This window comes from Nyctereutes procyonoides, unplaced genomic scaffold (assembly GCF_905146905.1).
Source record: "Nyctereutes procyonoides isolate TBG_1078 unplaced genomic scaffold, NYPRO_anot_genome, whole genome shotgun sequence".
In the NCBI taxonomy this organism is placed as follows: Eukaryota; Metazoa; Chordata; class Mammalia; order Carnivora; family Canidae; genus Nyctereutes; species Nyctereutes procyonoides.
The window spans coordinates 70,040,407-70,062,445 of NW_026575135.1; the positions used below are offsets into that span (position 1 = coordinate 70,040,407).

The 22,039-nt window shown below is 53.3% G+C and overlaps 2 protein-coding genes across 6 annotated transcripts; one reads left to right on the forward strand and one right to left on the reverse strand.

The window, feature by feature from the left end:
- The first annotated feature begins 1,441 nt into the window (after positions 1-1,441).
- Positions 1,442-17,187, forward strand: RMND5B (required for meiotic nuclear division 5 homolog B). Of its 5 annotated transcripts, XM_055302436.1 has the most exons (12): positions 1,442-1,613; positions 1,931-2,041; positions 3,854-4,077; positions 9,493-9,643; positions 12,513-12,658; positions 12,791-12,931; positions 13,666-13,766; positions 13,899-14,065; positions 14,887-15,052; positions 16,236-16,338; positions 16,431-16,585; positions 16,672-17,187. In XM_055302436.1, the coding sequence occupies exons 4-12, from the start codon at positions 9,505-9,507 to the stop codon at positions 16,733-16,735; spliced, it is 1,182 nt and encodes a 393-aa protein (XP_055158411.1). In that variant the 5' UTR covers positions 1,442-1,613; positions 1,931-2,041; positions 3,854-4,077; positions 9,493-9,504; the 3' UTR covers positions 16,736-17,187. The 5 variants fall into 5 exon arrangements, with proteins under 5 accessions (XP_055158411.1, XP_055158410.1, XP_055158409.1 ...); XM_055302435.1 differs by lacking the exon at positions 1,442-1,613 and having other exon boundaries at positions 1,822-2,041; XM_055302434.1 differs by lacking the exons at positions 1,442-1,613; positions 1,931-2,041 and adding an exon at positions 2,479-2,727.
- An 839-nt stretch (positions 17,188-18,026) lies between these two features.
- Positions 18,027-21,315, reverse strand: NHP2 (NHP2 ribonucleoprotein). The gene is made up of 4 exons (XM_055302440.1): positions 21,077-21,315; positions 20,925-20,994; positions 18,960-19,065; positions 18,027-18,379 (listed from the first exon to the last, which is right to left on the reverse strand). The coding sequence occupies exons 1-4, from the start codon at positions 21,234-21,236 to the stop codon at positions 18,254-18,256; spliced, it is 462 nt and encodes a 153-aa protein (XP_055158415.1). The 5' UTR covers positions 21,237-21,315; the 3' UTR covers positions 18,027-18,253.
- Between the last annotated feature and the right edge of the window lie 724 nt (positions 21,316-22,039).

Sequence of the window (22,039 nt, forward strand, 5' to 3'; positions counted from 1 at the left end):
ACCACTGAGCCACCCAGGCGTCCTGAAAATCCTTTTTTTTTTTTTAAGATTTTATTTATCTATCTATTTATTTATTTATTTATTTATTTATTTATTTGAGAAAGAGAGGCAGAGATAGGGAGAGAGCACAAGCAGGGAGGAGGAGAAGCAGTCCCCCCACTGAATAGGGAGCCCTATGTGGGGCTTGATCTCAGGACTCCAGAATCATGACTGAGCTAAGGCAGATGCTTAACTCACTGAGCCACCCAGGCGCCCCAGAAAATCTTAATGTTATGATAAAAGGCTTCCAAACCAGAAGAAAAGGTACGATTGTTTAATAAGATATACTAGAGTAACTGGACAAAAATGGTGGGGGAACAAGTCATACTTTGCACTAACCCTTGCAAAATAAAATGGGCATGTATTGAGGAGTTAAATTTTAAAAAATCAAATCCTAGGAAACTAGCAAAAGATTAAGCAGACGATTACCAAGTTAGTGGAGACCAGTTACATTTTTCTGCTTTGAAGCAGCCCCACCCTTCAACACAAACAAACAAACAAAAACAAAAGCCACAGTCCCAACAGGAGAGATGGACAAAATCATCTATGCAATAAAATGGTGCACACTGAGAAGTCACAAGACTGCCAGGCCAGGAGAGTCGGTTTGGGGTGGATGACAATGACAGGTAGGGGTGGAAGTGCCTGATGTGTGTGTGTGTGTGCACGTGCCTGTGTGTGTCCTAGGGGAAGCCAGGCTTTGCTCACGGCCACCTGGGCGGGGAGGCCGACAAGGGCTCCCCCAGAGGAAATGAGGAAGCCTAGGGCCACGGGGAAGGTGTGTGCGGCCCTGCTGGCTGGAGGGCGGCTTCAGCCTAGCCCCTGGCCCCAGGCAGGGTTCACTCAACTCTCCGCCCTCGCGGAGCCTCTGCTGGCCAGGACCACCCAGGCCGGAGGTGCACAGACAGGCCTTTCCGGGAGGCTCCAACAGCGCCCCCGCGAGCTGCCGGTGGGGCCTGGGCCAGCCTTCTTTCCGGTGTGTGTCATACAGGTTTTGGAGTCCCCGGGGCCCCATTCATAAGTAGAACATAGTGGCGACCTCAGACGATGTTTGAGCACTTCCTGTGTTCCAAGCACATGGTATTGGAGATGCAGCAGTGACGACCAAAAAGTCCTGGCCCCAGTGGCCCTTTTATCCTAACGGGGGTGTATGTGCTTTAGGGGCAGGAAGACAGAATCAGCGAATGAACACACAATTTTGAGTCAAATGCTGTAAAGAAAACAAAACCGGATTGTGCAAACGCTATGCAGAAAACAGGATTGTGCAAGGGTGTTGGGGGGCGGGGAGCCCTAGTGTGTTGGCGGGGAGGCTGCTCTGGAATGACACTGGCCCTAAAAGAGAGCAGGAAGTCAGGGAAACAGAGATAGAGCCCTTTCTCTTGGGCTGTTTCTTGTTGTTTTAAGATTTTATCTACTTACTCACAGAGAGACAACAGACATGGGCAGAGGGAGAAGCAGGCTCCCTGCCGGGAGCCCTAGATGGGGGATCATCCCAGGACCAGGGGATCATGACCTGAGCCAAAGGCAGACACTTAACCACTGGGCCACCCAGGTTCTTGGGCTGCCGAGGAAATGGGGTGAGGGGCTTCTCTGCTCCTCTCCTGCATAGCAAGGGGCCTGGGAGGACCGTGAACCCAGACCAGGCCTGCGTCTGGGGTCACCGCCATTCTCTTCCTTCCTAACCTTTACCCTTCCTCCTGGGGACGGTGCTGCAATCCCCCTCGCTCCTCCTCCCCCCTCCCCCCTCCCCCAGGAGGGCGGTCACAGGGGCTGGGACCCCAAGCGGAATCCTGGTGCTGTGTACCCAATGGATAGGTCAAGTACAGGTTTGGGGACCCGTGCGGCCGGGGTTGGGGAAAAAAGGACTTTTCAAGATCACTCGCTATTGCCACAGGACCAGCAGGAGCCATAGCAGGAGCGCTCAAGTCTTGGACCTCTAGCCCGCACTGCTGCTGTTCGGGGCTGTCTTCACTTTGAAGGAGGGCGAGAGGCAGGGCGCGGGAAGGTACAGTCGTTTGGGATTTCCCGGAGCAGGGACGGGCCGCTGGCACCCCGGGAGGGGGGGGGCACCAGGCCCGCGCACCCCCGCCGCGCAGCGCCGCGCCGCCGCAGGTGGGTCTGTCCGATTCCTTCCCGCACACCGGGAGGGGCGCGGCTCTGCCCGCAGCCTGGGGCGCCCCGGGGCTACCGCCGGGCGGCGCCACGCCGGGCTCCCAGCCGCGGCCGCGCTCCTGAGGCGACTCCACCGTAGGCGCGCGGGACGGGAAGGCGCGGCGCTGGGCCCAAAGCGCCGGCCCGCGGGACGGACGCCCCTCCGCGGGGCCGCGAGTGGGCGGGTCCGGGCCGGCCGGGCAACCGCTGCGGCTTCCGGTTCCGCTGACGCAGGCGCCGGAAGTCGGGGTCCCGGCCGCGAGCGGAGGCGAGGCCCCGCCGGCTTTCTGGCCGGCAGCTGCGGGCGGAGGGCCAGGTGCGCCGGGCAGGCCGACGGGGGCGCGGGGGCGGCAGCTCGGCCGGCGCCCAGGCCCCGGACCCTCCCCGGAGCCCCGCCCCCGTCAGGCCGCCGCCCGTCTGCCCGCGGGCTGCCTTCTCCTCTGCCGTCCGGACCCGGGCGGGACCTTGGAGGAGCCGCCTCGGCCAGGGGAGTCGCGAGAGCCGAGACGTCCCATCCTAGAGCGGCCTGGCCGGGTCGAGGTAACCCGGTGTGGACGAGGGGGCCGGACGGGGCGTTCGGGCAGGGTCTTTTGGAGGATGAGTAGGAGTTTGCCAGTCATCTGCACGTTAATGCGAGGGAAGCTCCCAGTAGGAGCTGCAGCCTAGGGAAAATGGGGGGGGGGGTTGCCTTCCATCCAGTTTTGGCTGATGACAAAAGAAGTATTTGAAATTTCAAATAGCGATGTGCTGTGAAAAGAAGGAACAGGGTGATAAGATACTGTGTCTGGTGTGGGGGTGGAGCAGAGGGGTCAGCGTCTGACACCGTGGAGGAGAGCATCTCTGAAGAGCTGCCCCCTGAAGACACTGGACCCTGATCAGGAGTGTATCCGGCAGCGGGAACAGCCAGTGCAAAGGCCCTGAGACAGAAATAAACTCCTGTCAAGGACAGGAGGGAGGCTGGTGTGGTTGGAGTATGGCCAGTGAGGGGGGGATAGGTGGTTGGGAGTCCACTCATAGAGAGCCTTGTGGGCCCTAAAAAGAAGTGGGGGGTGGGACGCCTGGGTGACTCAGGTTGAGCATCAGCTTTCTGCTCGGGGTGTGATCCCCCGTGGTCCTGGGATCCATTCACTCATCAGGCTCCCCGCAGGGAACCTTCTTCTCCCGCTGCCTGTGTCTCTGTCTCTCTCATGAATAAGTAAATTAAGAAAATCTTGAAAAACAAAAAAAGGCAGAGTGGGGTCACCCAGGCTGGCTCTGTCAGAGGAACACTCAACTCTTGATCTTTGGGTCTGAATTTGAGCCCCATGCTGGGTGTACAGATTACTAAAAACAAAACAAAACAAAAAAAAAACAACTTAATAAAAGGAAGGGGATGTTATTCTGATTACAGTAGGAATCTATTGGGTTCTAAGCAGAAGAGTGGTGGGTGGTGGGTAGGGTGGAGAATAGACAAGAGTTGAGCGGTGTGAAAGTCTAAGAGTTGGGTCAACCGAGGCTGTCCAGTTCTGTGTCAGGCAAAAGGGACCTTTCTATGATTTGCACAAACTTCTCACCTTTGGTCCCAGGAGGGGCCCTTCTGTTTCAGGATGCTGAAGACTGGGGACAAAACCCATGCGTACCCTAGTGAGGATTTTAATCCTTCCATCGTTGTTTTTCTTCCTGTCAGCCTCCCTGCAGGTTTGAGCCCAGCCTCCCTAGGCCAAGGGTGAGGAAGTGGATGCACCATTTAATCAGCAAGCATTGGCTGAACACCCACTGTGGACCAGGCCATAGGCTGCGCGCTGTGGGGAGAGAGAGGACAAGACTGGTCTCTAGCCCTGAACTGCTCACCGTCTCGTTGGGGGAGACCTGTAGACAGACAGTTACTGTGCCACCGTGCCAAGGACTCAGGTGTGTGGTGTGAGTGTCCTCCACAGAGGTTTGTGAAGCCGAGGAGGAGACAGTGATTTCATTGAGGGCTTTGCAGGGAGCTGGTAATCAAACTGCACCTTGTAGTCTCCGTGCAGAGAAGTACAGAGGGCATGCTGGACATAGGAACAGCTTGTGCAAAGGAAGCGAATGTGTAATTACATGGGGCATGTGTGTGAAGCCATGCAGTGTTGAGTCAGGGGCTGGCAGGATCAGATATGTTTGTTTTGGAGGGATCGTCTTGGTGGGTCATTCCTCTACAGGTGAGACCTTGGGGAGGAGGGTTTGAAATGTACATGAAATTCCTTTAAAAAAAAGATTTTATGTATTTATTCATGAGAGACATAGGGAGGCAGAGATGGAGTCCCATGTGGGACTTGATCCCAGGACCCCGGGATCACACCCTGACCCAACCACTGAGCCACCCAGGCACCCTGTACATGAAATTCTACTGGATTCCTCGAGAAGTTGTCAAAGACAAACACACACTCATCCACCCCAGTGCCTGCTGAAGATGACTGAATGGGGTTTAGGCAGAGTGGCTCACCATGGACAGACTGAATTAGCCTCCTGGGTTTTTTTGGGTGGAATATCTGGAAGCAGTTCTGTTTTCCCAGCTAATTTATCTTATTTTAGATTTTTTGTTGAGTTAATCAGACTTTTCAGTTCATTATACATTTAATTGGTTCAGGTAGGGCCTTTATCTCTTTTGTATCTTTTTTTTTGTTTTTAAAGATTTTATTTATTTATTCATGATAGTCAGAGAGAGAGAGGCAGAGACACAGGCAGAGGGAAAAGCAGGCTCCACGCAGGGAGCCCGAAGTGGGATTCGATCCCGGGTCTCCAGGATCACGCCTTGGGCCAAAGGCAGGCGCTAAACTGCTGCGCCACCCAGGGATCCCTGTATCTTTTTTTTTTTTTTTTTAATATTTTATCTATTTATTCACAAGAGACACAGAGACAGGCAGAGACATAGGCAGAGGGAGAATAGGTTCCCGATGGGGAGCCTGATGTGGGACTCAGTCTCAGGATTCCGGGATCACGACCTGAGCCGAAGGCAGATGCCCAACCACTGGCCCATCCAGGCGTCCCATCTCTTTTGTATCTGTTGATGTTTTCCCCGTTTTTTTTAAAAATATTTTATTTTTTTAAAGATTTATTTATTCAGAGAGAGAGAGAGGCAGGCAGGGACACAGGCAGAGGGAGAAGCAGGCCCCATGCAGGGAGCCCGATGCAGGACTTGATCCCGGGTATCCAGAATCACGTCCTGGGCTGCAGGCGGCGCTAAACTGCTGCGCCACTGAGGCTGCCCGATGTTTTCCCTTTTATCCCCATTCCCCACCACTACCATTGGAAACCACTCTGAGGTATTTGCGGTTGTCTTTGGTTGTATGCATAATTTTTGTTTTTTAAAGACACATTTTAGTGGCTCAGTCGGTTAAGCATCTGCCTTTAGCTCATTATCCTAGGGTCCTGCAGTTGAGCCAAGTCAGGCTCCCTGCTCAGTAGGGAGCTTGCTTCTCCCTCTCCCTCTGCCTCCCCTGCCCCCAATCGCTGTGCTTGCTTACTTTCAATCCCTCATGCTCTCTTCTCTCTCAGATACATAAAATTTTAAGAGAAAAAAAAAAGACATTATTAAATTTAATTTTTATTTAGAGAGAGTGCGAGCTCACATGAGTAGGGGAGGGACAGAGGGAGAGGGAGTGCGATGCAGAGATCATGACCTGAACCAAATCAAGAGTCTTTTGCTCAACCAACTGAGCCCTGCAGGTGTCCCTATTTTCTTCTTTCTTTTTCTCTTTTTTAAAGTAAGCTCAAAAAAAATAAAAAAATAAAGTAAGCTCCATGCCCAACATGGGGCTTGAACTCAAAACTCTTAAGAACAGGATCACACATTCTACTGACTGAGCCAGCCAGGTGCCCCTGCATGTGTAGATTTTTACTTTACATAAATGATATACTGCCTAGAGTTCATTTTGTTTCTTTTTTTCCCCTCCTCAGTACCATGTTTGGGGATGTTATTGATGCTCTTGTGAGCACATGGTTTCTTCTTCTTATTCTTTTTTTTATGATAGTCACAGAGAGAGAGAGAGAGAGGCAGAGACATAGGCAGAGGGAGAAGCAGGCTCCATGCACCGGGAGCCCGACGTGGGATTCGATCCCGGGTCTCCAGGATCGCGCCCTGGGCCAAAGGCAGGCGCTAAACCGCTGTGCCACCCAGGGATCCCCCTTCTTTTTTTTTAATAAATATTTTTATTTATTTATTCATGAGAGACACATAGAAGCAGAGACATAAGAAGAGGGAGGAGAAACAGGGGGACTTGTTCCCGGGATCCTGGGGTGTGGGACTTGATCCCGGGACCCTGGGATCATGCCCTGAGCCAAAGGCAGATGCCCAACCGCTGAGCCACCCAGGCGTCCCTGGAACATGGTTTCTAAATGCTACGCAGGTTTTTATAGATGCATCTCCTACATTTCACTTCCTTGACTTAACAGTTCCCCCAGTGCTGAGGCTCCTAGATTTTCTGCCCCTTGCTGTGACAATACACAGTGCTGGGATGAAAATTCTTGTATATATACATCTCCTTCCTCAGCAATTTTTGTTCCTAAGATTTTATTTATTTATTAGAGAGTATGTGAGCGAATGAACAGGAGCTAGGGAAGGGACAAAGGGAGAGGGAGAAGCAGACTCCCTGCTGAGCAGGGAGCCCAACAGGGCTGTATTTCAGGACCCTGAGAGCTGAAGGTAGACGCTTAACTGACTGAGCCTCCCAGGCGCTCCCTTCCTCAGCTTTGTAATACAATTTCAAATTGCTGACTTGGGCTTCCCTGAGATAATCTTGGCACCAGTTGGTGTTGGATGGGGCCATACTGTTTGACCTTGGCACGGTCCTGACCTTTCTTAACCTGTATTTATATCTGGTAAATTGTGATTCTGGTTCCCAGACCCTTGGCAAACATTTCTTTTGTACTGCCAATCTTTCCTACTTGATCATCTCACAGGCTCTGTGGTCAGTTTCCTGTTTCTTGTTATCATTAATTGTTGCTATACACTTACTCCTTTTTTTTTTTTTTAAGATTTTATTTATTTATTCAAGAGAGACACACACAGGCAGAGGCACACGCAGAAGGAGAAGCAGGCTCTCTGTGGGGAGCCCAATGCGGAACTTGATTCTAGGACTTGGGGATCATACCTGAGCCAAAGGCAGGCTCCCAACCACTGAGCCACCCAGATGTCCCATATACATTTATTCCAACCACAATTATTGTCTGCTTTTACTTCCTGGTGAGAGGGTAGCCTGTTAGCCTGGTCCAGAGAGTAAAGTGAAGTTCCCCAGAGAAGTGACTGGCTTCACTTCTCAGGTCCTCCCTTTCTCACTGTATGACCTTGGGCAAGTTATCTAATCTTTCTGTGTCTCATTCTGTTATCTGTAAGGTGGGTCTAATGTATCTACCTCATAGTGTTTTTTTTTTTTTTTTTTTTTTTTTTTATTTATTTACGATAGTCACAGAGAGACAGAGAGAGAGGCAGAGACACAGGCAGATGGAGAAGCAGGCTCCATGCACCTGGAGCCCGACGTGGGATTCGATCCCGGGTCTCCAGGATCGCGCCCTGGGCCAAAGGCAGGCGCTAAACCGCTGCGCCACCCAGGGATCCCTACCTCATAGTGTTTTGATAGGAATTAAATTAGTTGGTGTATGCAAAGTGATTAGAACAGTGCTTGGCACATAAGCCCTGACAGAATGTTAACTAATAATAGCAATAGTAATTAATGGTTATGACATTGTTTCAGACAGGAGTCCCTGGTATATTTTGCCCATCATGGATCATATTAATTTATAGGGTATTTGCCCAGGGGGCATGAACAGGAACGCATGTCTTCTGGACATCATGATTATGATTAGGAATTTTAATATCAATCACAAGGAAAGAGGGCAAAAACACATCTTTGGTCCTAGTTGCCATTTCCACATGGCTCATCCCTTATCTGGTAAGGAGATGGTAGCTATAGACTAAGCCAGAAGGATGAGGCCAGGACTGTGGTGTGGGTGGGAATGGGGACTCTGGTGAAACTGGAACCATCCCATTGGTCACCTTGGCCGTAGGACCTTTGTGATGTTACTCTGTACCCTTTGAGAGAATGGACAGCTGGCCAGATTTGAACATTAGAGCCCTTTCATTTCAAATCCTTTAGACAGAAAGATAAGGAGGGACATCTGTCACCAGCATTTTGAGAGTTTTTTTTACATGGTCAGCGTCAGAGGCTGCTCTGGAATACAGAATAGCAGTGGTCCAGAGTGTAAGGGGCTTGGGAAGGGCGCCTTGCAGGTGGGACCAGAAAAGTCAGCTTTCTTTCTGTGGTATAATGAACAGGGAGGGGTGTGTTACGAGAGCTGTTCCAGTCTTGTGGGAAAGGTGGGCCCTCAAATAGGTCCCTACTCGGTGATCAAAAACTGAAACAGAAGGCTGCTGCGTGGGAGTTGAGGGAGCCAGGTGGCAGCTGGCTAGGGATGGCTGCTGGAGGAGGTAGGTGATCTCTGAGCTGACCCGGGAAGGATGAATCTGTTCCTCCAGCAGTTGATGAGGTGACGGCTAACTTAAGCATATCAGGGAGAGGGAGCAGCATGAACCTAGGCCCAGAGCTAGGAGGGAGCAAGGGTTCTGGCTGGCTGGACACAGGGTGAGCAGCTGGAGTGGTGCGCCAAGCCCATCAGCCCATGTGCTTGGCAGTTGTTCCTTAGGCTGCATTTTCAGTTATCTGCCATTCAAGGGCCGCCTTCATGGCTTCTATGACTGTAGAATGTGGAAAACTAAGTCTGCGGGCAGCCCCCGTGGCGCAGCGGTTTAGCGCCGCCTGCAGCCCAGGGTGTGATCCTGGAGACCCAGACCCTGCATGGAGCCTGCTTCTCCCTCTGCCTCTCTCTCTCTCTCTCTCTCTCTCTCTCTCTCTCTCTCTCTCTCTGTATGTCTCTCATGAATAAATAAATAAAATAAAAAGAAAACCAAGTCCGCTAATTGAAGAGAAGGTGCTTATGGTGAATATATAAAAATACATTGAATATGAAAATAGGTGGTATTTATATGTATTTCTAGTCGATGTTATTGCCTGCTGAGGACTCTGAGGCCTGTTGTCTCTTCTGATTAAAGAGAGATGAGCAGGGATTATAGAATAAAAGAACTGGAAACAGTAACTTTGTCCCCATGATTCAAAAAACCTGTCCTCATGCCTGCCTAGACCCTCCTGGGCACCCCAGCTCAGGGTGATGGGCACTGTGGACACATGTCAAGCCGAGAATTTCTGTGCCTTGACAAATGACATGGGTCTGATGACGGGGATCTGGGAGCCCTCCCCAGCCCAGGTGGGGCTTGACACAGTGGACCCCTCCCACCCACAGGCAGAGGCCACAATGGAGCAGTGTGCGAGTGTGGAGAGAGAGGTGGACAAGGTCCTGCAGAAGTTCCTGACCTATGGGCAGCACTGTGAGCAAAGCTTGGAGGAGCTGCTGCGTTACGTGGGCCAGCTGCGGGCTGAGCTGGCTGGAACAGGTGGGTGTCCCTCTATCAGAGCCCCCCACAGCTGCCTCCCTGGGGGCCTGGGAAATGCCGAGGCTGTTTGATGACAGGCTTCCAGAAGGATGGTGGTTTGAACGTCAGTATATGTGTCCCTAAGGCCTCCCTCCAGTAGGGTAATGGAAGTCATGCTGAGCTATTCCAGAAAGCCCAACAGAAATGATTAGTTTGGGTTCCCTGGGTGGCTCACTGGTTGAGCATCTGCCTTTGGCTCAGGTCATGATCCTGAGTCCTGGGATCAAGTCCCACATCGGGCTCCCCACAGACAGCCTGCTTTTCCTTCTGTCCGTGTCTCTCATGAATAAATAAATAAAATCTTAAAAAGATAAAAAGTAATTATTAGTTTACTTGAGATTTTCACTTAAGATTTTCATTTTATATTTTGTTTTCCATTTGCTTTTCTATTTTGAATTTTTAAAAAGATTTTATTTATGTATTTCATCGAGAAGAGAGCATTAGAAGGGCGAAGAGCAGGGGGAGAGGAGGAAGAATCGCTGCTTCGTGGAGCCCCATGTGGGGCTTGATCCCAGGACATGATAGGGTCCCTCTTTTCTTTCTTTTCTTTTCTTTTCTTTTCTTTTCTTTTCTTTCTTTATTTCTTTTCTTTCTTTTCTTTCTTTCTTTCTTTTCTTTCTTTTTCTTTCTTTTGATTTTTTTAAAAAATTTAAAGATTTTATTTCTTTATTCATGAGAGACACACTCCCAGAGAGAGAGAGAGAGAGAGAGAGAGAGAGAAGCAGAGACACAGCCAGAGGGAGAAGCAGGCTCCATTCAGGAAGCCCGACATGGGACTCGATCCTGGGACTCCAGGTCATGCCCTGGGCTGAAGGCAGTGCTAAACCGCTGAGCCACCCAGAGGTCCCCGGTACCCCCTTTTTTTAAACATAAAGGGTGGCCTCAAGGGCCTGCTTTCCTGCACCTTGCTCCCCCTGCCCGCCCTATTTGTCTCAGTGAATGTTCTGTCTCAATGCATAGATTTCTGCCTTTTTTTTTTTTTTTTTGAAGATTTTATTTATTTTTTCATGAGAGACAGAGAAGGCAGAGACATAAATAGAAGGAGAAGCAGGCTCCCTATAGGGAGCCTGATGCGGGACTTAGTCCCAGGACCCTGGGATCACACCCTGAGCCGAAGGTGGCTCAACCACTGAGCCATGCAGGTGCCCCTTCTGCCTCATTCTTGCACCTGATGGCTTATCATTCCATCATCTGGTTGTGCCATGCTATAGTAAATGCCTAGGGTCCTTGCTTTTGATGGCATGTTATCTGTGTGGTAGAACGGTTTCCTCATGCGGGTCTGAAACGCTCTTATGCCATGCTGGTTGTTGACAAATGTTGGTGGCCTGCTGTAGTGCGTTTACAGGGAGACTGAGTCTTCTCAGAGGGGGGTTTGTCAGCACTAATGGTTTTGGGGGGGGTCCTTGGGTAGGGAAGATTTGGGGATTTCAGGTTAAAAGGCTTTGGTTTCAAGGCCCCTGGCTGGCTTAGCTAGTGGAGCATATAACTTTCAATCTTGGAGTCATGAGTTCAAGGCCCACGTTGGGCCTGGAGTTTACCTTAAAAAAAAAAAAAAAAAAAAAGAGCTTTGGTTTCCTGAGAGCTGTTACTTTGTACTAAAGTGAGCATGGCCGGGGAGTGTGCAGAGTGTGGCCCTCCATGACCTGGATGGAGCAGAACGTGAGAGATGAGTAGTGAACTGGGGTCTGTGGGGGTGGCACTGATGTCAGAGTGGAATGCAGCCCTGCCCCATCTCCCTGTGTAGGTGGGTGGACCAGCTGCTGCCTCCTGTCTGTGTTTGTCAGGAGGCCATTCAGTTACAAGTGACAGAAATCCAGCTCAGACCAGCTTAAAGGAATAGGCAGGGCTGGGGGCCACTGGATTCATGAAGAGTCCTGGCCCCGCTGGATCCAGGTGCTCATGTGATACCCTCCGTCTACACTGTCTTCATTCTCAGAGCCATACTGCCTGCCCCCCCGCAGGTGATCACCATACTCCAGCCCGCTCCACTTCCCATTCTGTGTGTTCGGCAACTTGGTAGAATGCATCTGTCTTCCAGGGCTTGTGGTATTGGAGCCGAGACGCTCTCTGGCCCTCTTGGGTCATGTTTCTTTCCCTGAACCAAGGTGCTGCCATCGAAAGAAGGCACTTAGATGCTAGGCTAGAGGAAGGGGCTGGTGCTCTGTCCTCCTCTTTCTAAAGTCCCACACCCTCTTAGTGGTTGGTCTGGTTCTAGTCTAGCCATGGGGGTAGAAACCACTGCAGGCCTGGAGTCCTGAGCCAAAAACATCCCTGAGCTTCCCTGACAGTATCCTCTGGGTTGATGAGAGGAATTAATACAGGGACATTGCCTTATGGCTAGAAGCCTTCTCACCTGTGATGTCTCACTCAGAACAGTAAAGAGCCATCTCGTGTGGTGGTGAGGAGTGTGTGCTCTAGATCTGTCATTGCCATTGTCACCTGGCAAGGTTCCGCCTCAGCTTCCCTGGCTACAGGACGGGATACTAACAGTGCCCACTGCAGAGCATGGTAGTAAGGGTTAAATGAGCTCAAATAAAGTCCTTCTCCATAGGAAGTGCTGAATCTTATACATTTCACAGCAACAGACAGGATCGATACTGTCACTCCATTTACAGGTGGGGAAATGAACCCAGAAATGAAGCTGCTTGACCCACTTGACCAGTTCCAAGGCAGGCACTTAGAAAGTGGCAGGGTCTGGAACAGAAACTGGGCTCTTTCACTCTGGAGTTCAGGGCTGCCCCCTGGGCCTCCAGCCTGGCCTTGAGCGTAGAGGAAGCAGGGACAAGGGTGCTCCTTTGTGCCCTTACTCACCACCAGCATTTCCCTACAGCCCTCCAGAGGACCCCTCTGTCAGCCACCCTCTCCCTGGTGATGTCTCAGTGCTGCCGGAAGATCAAAGACACCGTGCAGAAACTGGCTTCAGACCACAAGGACATACACAGCAGTGTCTCCCGAGTGGGCAAAGCCATTGACAGGGTGAGCATGCAAGCAGCCTCGGGCCGAGAGTGGGGAGACCCAGGAGCCTAGTGTGTCCTGGGCTCCACAGGGAAAGTGAGTGTGAGAAGCATGAATGCTGAATCACAAGGCCCTGTCTCCTGTCCTGGTCAGAACTTCGACTCTGAGATCTGCGGGGTGGTCTCTGATGCAGTGTGGGACTCACGGGAGAAGCAGCAGCAGATCCTGCAGATGGCCATCGTGGAGCACCTGTATCAGCAGGGCATGCTTAGCGTTGCCGAGGAGCTGTGCCAGGTAATGGCCTCACTGGGAAGGTTCTGCTGCTACCTGATGGGTGTCTTCATATGTGGTTCCTGTTATTCTTTATATAAATTTATTTTATTTTATTTTTTTATTTTTTTTTTTTAATTTTTTTTTTAAATTTATTTATGATAGTCACACACACACACACACAGAGAGAGAGAGAGAGAGAGAGAGAGAGGCAGAGACACAGGCAGAGGGAGAAGCAGGCTCCATGCACCGGGAGCCCGACGTGGGACTCGATCCCGGGTCTCCAGGATCGCGCCCTGGGCCAAAGGCAGGCGCCAAACCGCTGCGCCACCCAGGGATCCCCTATATAAATTTATTTTAGAAAGGAAATCACTGCCCCTGCCATAAATAGAAGGTAGCTCTAAAACTATACAATGGAAAGTGAAGTCGTGAACCTCTAGCTGAGTTGGTTGCCAGCCAGGGTTCTGCATTGAGGCCCAACATCTCTTTCTTGGAAAGAGAGATTAGGAAAATGACAAAGTAGCACTTGTTAGGTGTTAGAAACACACTCACAATAAAAGTAAAGGGTACTTTCTCTTAATGTAATTAAGAGGACTGAAGAGGAATACTTTTCTCACTGTGCTGTTCATTACCGATCTCGAAGAGCCTGAGGCTGGGGTGGGTTTGCAGGCTGCACTCTGGGAGGCCAGCATGCAACCTGCAGAACAGCAGTGTCCTGCAAACAGTCCTCCAGCAGTGGGACTGCCCTCTCCCCACAGGAATCAACACTGAATGTGGACTTGGACTTTAAGCAGCCTTTCCTCGAGTTGAATCGAATCCTGGAAGCTCTGCACGAACAAGACCTAGGGCCAGCACTGGAGTAAGTTGGCCTGCGGCTGGGCCAATGGGGGGCCTGTGCCTGTCTGTGGTCTTTATGTACATGACATGCCTCCAGCCTGTCTCGTGGGCCTCCCATGGGACCCCCTGCCCCACCCGCTCCCTTTCTTCCCAGATGGGCCGTCTCCCACAGGCAACGCCTGCTCGAGCTCAACAGCTCCCTAGAGTTCAAGCTGCACCGCCTACACTTTATCCGCCTCCTGGCCGGTGGCCCTGAGAAGCAGCTGGAGGCCCTCAGCTACGCTCGGCACTTTCAGCCCTTTGCGCGGCTGCACCAGCGAGGCAAGTGCTGGGGTTGGGATGGTGGGGGCGTGGGTGCCAACAGGGATCTGGTGGTGGGGTTGAGTCCCTGCTGCACCTAGAGGGCCACAAGTAGGCAGAATACGTTTCCCCAGCTGAGAACTGGCCCCCCGCCCTCACCGACTCCAGGTGAGGCTCTTCCCCCACATCTGCCTCTGCCAAACCCTTCCAGCCTGGCACAGAGTACTCTGCATACCTGCCATGTGCCACCCCCACACTGCACACGGGCCATGTGTGCCTGACATACCCGCCCTCATGCTGCAGCGCCTCTTCATAGCTGCCTTCCCAAGCCTTCTTTCTGTCACACCAGGATTTCCAAACCTCAGTTGCTGGAGTCTTCCCTTCCAGATGCTCACCATTAATAACCACTCCTACTGGTAGGAACTGGTTCTTGATCTCCACGCCTACCCATTTCTTGCCTCACATTTTATTTGTGAAATCATGACAAATCAAGCACCGTTAGTAAATCTAGATAGCGCCTAAAAGTTTTTGGAAAAGGGAGAGTAGCTAGTATTAGAGGAGTCTGAGTACTAAGCTGAATCTCTTCCCTAGGGCACATGTAAGGATGAGAAGAGAATTCAAACTCTCCTCTACCTGATTGCCCTGTGGCCTTGTCCCACAGAAGCAGCCCCGAGACTCGGCCTCTACACTGGACTTGAGGGAAAACCGGGTTTGCCTGAGGGCAACTCAGTGCCCAGTCATCTGGTGGTGGTGGGGACCTGGGGGCTGTGAGCCCCAGCCTGCTCCCCACCCTGCCTCTGAGCAGCCCCCCTCACCCTGACCTGTACCCGATTGCCTTGTAGAGATCCAGGTGATGATGGGCAGTCTGGTGTACCTGCGGCTGGGCTTGGAGAAGTCACCCTACTGCCATCTCCTGGACAATAGCCATTGGGCAGAGATCTGTGAGACCTTCACCCGGGACGCTTGCTCCCTGCTGGGGCTTTCTGTAGAGTCCCCCCTCAGCGTCAGGTACCGGCAGTCCTGTGGGGGCGGCACAAGTGGGAAGGCTTTGAGGGAAAGTTTGCCAAGGTCCTTTCTTGTGCCAGGGATGGCATTTGGTGCTTTCAGACCTATATGGGCTCTCTTAGTCATTCTCCCTGGTAGGAGTTACCTGATTTTACAGTTGGAGAAACTGAGGTTAGGAAGAGTCATGGCCTGATGTCACTGCAAGGTCAGCGGTGACCTTTTGTCAGGTCTTTTGAATGAGGTCTTCTTCTTGCCTGCACCTCACCCCTGAATTATCCCAACACCCTCTGCAGCCTGGCTGCCTTCTTTCAACCTTGTCTCTCAAACCTCTTCCCTTTGGGGAGATTTGAAAGTGCCTGAGTAACACATATCAGGACCTTTCCCTTGGACTCCTTTAATGTTCTCATGATTTCACCAGGTCCTAGGAATTACAGGTAGTTATCCTCATTTTACCGATGACAAAACAGACTCAAGGCATGAGTGAACTTGCCCAGAGCCCCACAGGGGAGAAAGGCTACACAGACCTGGTCCCAGAATCCCATGCAGCAGTGTCACAGTGCCTTTTATTTAGACTGACCGTGGACTCTCCTGCCCAACCCCTTGGGGGGAGGATTTTGGTTGAAAAACAGTGTTTCCCAGCAGGAACACCAGGGACAACCCATGATGGTTCCTGGGTGCCCAATTTCCCCAAGCATCATAGGTATTTATTTAGCACCTCAGGCACCAGGCAGTCGACTCCCCACCCCTGCCTGAGTCATTGTGAGATTTGAATCTGCCCCCGTGTCTAAGTGCCCTGATGGAAGATAAGCAGTTGTAGAGGTGCCTTATGACGGCAGAGTGGAACAGACAGGCAGGCTGGGGCCCTTTCAAGCTGATCACCGTCCCCATCATACCAGCGACATTCCAGTGGTTTGGAGGAGCAGATAGCTCTCCCCTAGATCTTCCTTTTATCTTTCCCATAGGTCCTCAAACTCTGGGGTGCATTAGTGACTCTAGACTTAGACACACCTAACTACACATGTGGCACTTTATGAGTGACCAGAGAGATTTTCAAGGAGCAGTCTGACCATGTGCCACCTCAGAGCCCTGTCCCAAGATACAGGCCCACGACTGGGTGCTGGGGCCTTGGGCGTGTCTGCTGGGTCCTTGGTCTGGGGCACTGCAGCTGCTGCTCTTTGTTCTGCAGCTTTGCCTCTGGCTGTGTGGCGCTGCCTGTGCTGATGAACATCAAAGCTGTGATTGAGCAGAGGCAGTGCACGGGGGTCTGGAGTCACAAGGACGAGTTACCGGTGAGGCCCAGCAGGGGGAGGTGTGGGCAGAAGACCCTGGGAAGGATAGCCGCTGCCCCTGCAGGGACTCACCCCTTTGCTGGCTTCCTCAGATTGAGATCGAACTCGGCATGAAGTGCTGGTACCACTCAGTGTTCGCATGCCCCATCCTCAGGCAGCAGACGTCAGATTCCAACCCTCCCATCAAGCTCATATGTGGCCACGTTATCTCGCGAGATGCACTCAACAAGCTCATTAATGGAGGAAAGTAAGTTCCCCATGCTCTGCTCCCTCTTGACTTGGCTCTCCAGCTGGCTGGCCCCTGAGACATTTTTTGTTCTCCTCCCTTTGCAGGCTGAAGTGTCCCTACTGTCCCATGGAGCAGAACCCAGCAGATGGGAAACGCATCATATTCTGATACCTGCTTGGGATGAACTTTGTCAGAGGGGTTTCCCACCTATGAGCTGTGGTCTGCCTCGGTGGGCGTGGCTGACTTCAGATTGTGGTTTGCTTCAGAGCAAATGACTGAGTGCCACCATGGGCAGAGGCCAAGAAAGGAGACAAACCAGTCTGTGATGGGCAGCTGGCTCCTTGGCTGGAAGGGTGGGAGACATGGGCCTCTGCACTCCTGGTGTTTCCTGTTTATATCTGCCAGTGACTTAGTTGCGACCAACAAAGAAGCAGAGGACTGGGCCAGCAACGCAGACGTCCTTTCAGTCATACGGCTAGCCAGGTGGCTTATGGTTAACACCCCTTCTATTGTACAGCTTCACAACTGTATGTATCTGTTCCCCGCTGTAAATAGTCCGGGTTCCAACTGAATGCCACTGTTTTATAACTGAGCAAATATATTCACAGGCCTTCTCCTTATTTCACCTGCCTTTAGCCTCACTGACAAGGAACTACTGCAGGGCCCCCACACCCAGGGAGAACCCCACGTGCATCTCAGACTGGGCAGAGGCCCGGGGAGGTCACGCCCTGAGCAAGAGGTTCTTACACAAACACGTATCAAATCTTGCCCCCTCCTTTCTAGGAGGCAGTGCCAGGGGACTTAGGAAGATGAACGGACTTGCCCTATGGGGCTCACAGCTTGTGAAGGAATTTGAACTGGATCTGACCCTCAATCTCAAGCTCTTTGCGGTTTACTGCAGGGTGCCTGGAGCTTGGTTGCTTGCGGCTTGTGCCAGCTGAGCCCTGTGCTGGGCCCTGGGGAGCAGGGAGGCACCTGAAGTCTGGAGTGCTTAAAGGGACTGGGTTACCAGGGTCATTCTGCTCAGCAGGAGAGCTGGCCTGGGGTCTGTCTCTAGCTTCATATGCCTACTTCTGATTTGCTGTGTGCATGGCTAAAATTGCTTCCAGGAGTTCCCCAGTGGCATTTCAGGCTCAAGGGGGCAGGGGAATGGAGGAAAGAGGGATGGGGGTATCCCCAACACAGGGGCCGCAGGCTTTTCATGCAAAGGGTCTGATGCAGCAGCCTTATCCTGCAGCACCGACCTACCATGGGAAGCGGAAGCTGGGGGTGGCAGCAGAGTCTGTTCGCAGCTCTGGTCTGACGGCGGCCCTGGCAGCCCAGCAGTAGCACTGAACACCCTGAGTCCTCCAGGTTCTCTGGTGAGAAAGGCTGCTTCCACTGTCTTCTGCCCACCACCTCCTTGGCCTTACCAAGCAGCTGCTGCTGCTGGAAAAAAACACCCACAGGCTCACCACACTTTAGTCTTAGCATTTACTTCCCCCACATTACATTCTCAGAGCTATCTGCGTTGATGCTCAACAGAAGATGCCGGCATTCCCTTCATGAGAAGGCTGGCAGAACTGCCTGGGAAGAGGACAGGCCACAGGGGCCCAGAGTGATGTGCGAGCAGAGCACAGACAGTGGCAGGGCAGCCAGCTGGCCCACTGCCAGGGCAGCAGCTTCCAGAGCAGGTGCCTGAACCCTTCACATGGGCGGGGGCAGGGCTTGCACCTCCTCCAGGCACTCGTCGTAAGCCTCCTGGTACTCCTCATGGGGCTTGACCATGATCACGCAGGTGGGACGCTTGGAGCCAGCGGCAGCACCCAGGTCCTGTGGGGGAGGGAGGGAAAAAAAAAAAGGCTGTGTGGGAAAAAGGCTGCATGACCTGTATGCCAGGGAGTCACAAACCCCTGACCAGCCCACAGACACGTGCTATTCGGTCCATGTTACACCATCATTTCAACTCTGCCAGCTTTCAAGCATGGTCTGGCAACACTGGGCCTACAGAGCCACAAGGCAAGCGTGAATGGGCTTCCGCCCCACAGAGCCTGCCTCTCTAGGCTGGGCCAGTGTTCTCCTGGTTCCTGCGTGAGGATAAGGCCAACCACAGGTCCCTTGAGCAGCCCCCTCTCCCCCAAGTACTGCAACCACCTGACAGGGCTGATAGAGAGAGGCACAGCATCTTCACTGACAGGGCACGTCCACGCACACCTACTTTTTCATTCCCACAGTCCATAGGGTGGGAATTCCCAGTTTTCGAGGAGTCTGAACCAGGAACCAACCAAGCCAAAGGTCCATCAGTGTCTGTCTCAACTCCCAAGCTTGCACTCTTTCCCACCGTGGCCTGCTCCCACAGAACCCCTCCTTCAGTGCTCCCCAAGATTGGGAAGGGGGGCTCATATGTTCTTACCGTCTTAGAGGGAATATAGACGTAGGGCAAATTCCGGTCCTCACACATAACTGGGAGATGGCAGTATACCTCAATGGGCAATGTGTCTCCTGCCAAAACCATGATCCTGAAACGAGAGAAATACTGTCACTTTTAACTTGCCCATTCCCTCTTTCAGTCCAAAGTGGTACCTGTGGACTGGGCCTCCAAATAGGGATGGACAAGATGGCCCCAGCCGTCATGGACTCCAGGTGTGAATCTCCTGCCTTCCGAGAGTGCGTGCAAATGTGTGTTTGGCGAGCACTTACTTCCTCTGGGGAGGTAATGCCTTTAGTTTCTGGCAAATAAGTAAATGTCACACAGTGTGACAAGTGAGATTCCACTGGGACAGGTGAGGTATGGGAGTGACACCAAGGAGTTCAGAGCTCAGCTCTCCTAGGAGAATGAAAAAAGGAACCAGGGGGGGACACTAAATCAGAAAGCTGAATGAAGGTGTCAGGCAGCCTGTGGCAGAGCTCTGGAGGTGGAGGGAAGCATTTGAGACAGAATCAGAATGGCAGCACATACCCAGGAGCTGGCTGAGGGGGGCCTGGGGTGGCTCTGGAATCCTGGATAGGGATGAGGCCAGAGACCCTGGCAGGGGCCTCAAGTGCCAGGCTGGGAAGCATGAGCATGGTCCCAAGAAGGACAGGGAACTAATGAAGGCTTGCCAGAGAACCCTCAGGTAGGACTCACAGCTGGCAAGATGACAGGGCTCTGGGGCAAAGGCCTTGGGAGTCCTGAAGACACCAAGGAAAAGCGTTCTCTCAGGGTAGGTGGGTGGCAAACACAAGTAAAGAGCTCTTAGTTCAAAGTACTGCGGCCCACACTCCTAGTTTTCCTTTGGTCTTCCAGGCTCTCCTCCACCAGCACCCATTCCTTGGAGGGGCCATTCAGTGCTGGTGCTGTCCTCACAGGCTGATCCCTGACCGACCTGAGCCTCAGCCACGGCGTCAGATGCCATCTGTGTGCTGATAACTCCCAAATTTGTTCTTTCCTGCCTGGCCTCTCCCTTCCAGGCCCCAAATCTGTGCAGCCATCTGCCTATTTGACAGTTCTGCTGGGGGCAGGGCAGGGGGGGGGGTCACATGCCAAAAAAAGCACCTTAAGAACTAGTCTAGAGGGATCCCTGGGTGGTGCAGCGGTGTAGCGCCTGCCTTTGGCCCGGGGCACGATCCTGGAGACCCGGGATCGAGTCCCGCATCAGACTCCCTGCGTGGAGCCTGCTTCTCCCTCTGCCTGTGTCTCTGCCTCTCTCTCTGTATGTGTCTCTCATGAATGAATAAATAAAAATCTTTTTTAAAAAAATAAATAAAAATAGGGATCCCTGGGTGGCGCAGCGGTTTGGCGCTTGCCTTTGGCCCAGGGCGCGATCCTGGAGACCCGGGATCGAATCCCACGTCGGGCTCCCGGTGCATGGAGCCTGCTTCTCCCTCTGCCTCTGTCTCTGCCTCTCTCTATCTCTCTGTGACTATCATAAATAAATAAAAATCAAAAAAAAATTTAAAAAAATAAATAAAAATAAAAAGCGCTTACTGTCTGGCCTGAGAGGGAGAAAGATGTAATGAAGTCAATTCTCATCGCACCCTGCACATCCCCTCACAGTTATCTCAGGACCTTTGATTTTGTGCGTCTTTGGTTAAAGTCACTGCCTCCCTATAGCACCGAGCCTGAAAAAGAGTAGACAAGAGTCTACGAGTGAGTGAAGCTGGGCTCTACCCGACGTGAGCTGGCTGATTCCCTTCCCTTCCCTTCCCCGGATCTCACTGTCCCGGTGGGGCTCCTCCCAGCTCTTGGAAGTGACGCGATGCTGTCTGCCGGCTAGCAGTACCGGAGGGAGCTCACCGACTGCCTGATTACCTGGTGTCCAGGGGGCGGGCCGCCAAGCATTGGAGATGCCCATGCGACCACCCAGAAATGCGAACTCCGGCAGGAGGGGGGCCTTACCCTTTCTCGCCTTTGTTGATAAACTTCTGTACCTCCTTCACCCCGCGCCGAATCTGTTTCTGCTTCACGGCTGCAACGACAGAAGAGTCAGCGGGAGGCCGGGGAGCCTCGGCCCGCCCCCGCGCCACCACCGGCCACCGCGCCGGCCACACCTTTCTTGATGCACTTGTAGAGCTTCCGCGTGAGACGGCGAGAGGCCAGTGGCTGCGCGATGGGATTCAGGTTCACCAGCAGCTCGTGGTAAGTGCGCTCCCCGAGGCACGCCTCCGCCTGAGCCTCCGGCGCGTCGGGATCTGCCTTTATTTTGGTCATCGCGGCGGCCACGGAAACCGGCTCCCCGCGCGGCAAACCCACGTGGCCCGAGCCTCAGGAACCACTTCCGGGTCGTCCGGCACTGCGGGAAGCGGACGTACACCTTAGCCAATGAGGAAACGAAGTCTCGGACTCAAACCAATCGTCGTCCCTCGGCGCTTTAAAAGCGGACCGCGGAGGGGCGGGGCCTCGGCTGAGGGGCGGGGCCCGGGGAGGGCGGGAAGGGACGCGGACGCAGGCTTAGGCCGGGAGAGAGCTCCGCCTCGCCGGCTCCGGGGGTGGTGGGGGAGGCGGGGGAGGCGGGGTCTGCGGGGGGCGTAACCACGCCCGAGGGGACCGGACCCCCCGCGTGAGGGGCGGGGCCTGCGAAAGGGCAGAAATGGGTTCCTAGGCTCCTCCGAGTCTGGTCCTCCCGCGGTCCCCGGCGGGTGCGGCGGGTGCGGCGGGTGCGGCGGGTGCGGCGGGTGCCGGGGTGAAGGCAGAGCCTCTCGCTGCAGAGGCCCCCGCGCTAGCACGACGCCTCACTCTGTTCTCCCCGTCGCCCCGCTCCCTGAGCCAGTCTCTGCTCAGTCGGCCGCCCGCTCGGAAGTCACCCCCGGGACAGACTCCCCCGCCCCCTTCTCTGAAACTGCGGTCCCGGTGGACCTCCACGGACTTCCCCTCCCCCTCTGTTTTCCGCCCAGTTCCTACGGCTGCCCGGCCGTGACCCCGGCGAGGGCGCGCGGGGGGGAGCGAGCGCCCCCTCCGCCGCGGACCCTGGGGGCGCCGGCACGGACGCTGGGACCTGGGGCGCGGTCCCCAGG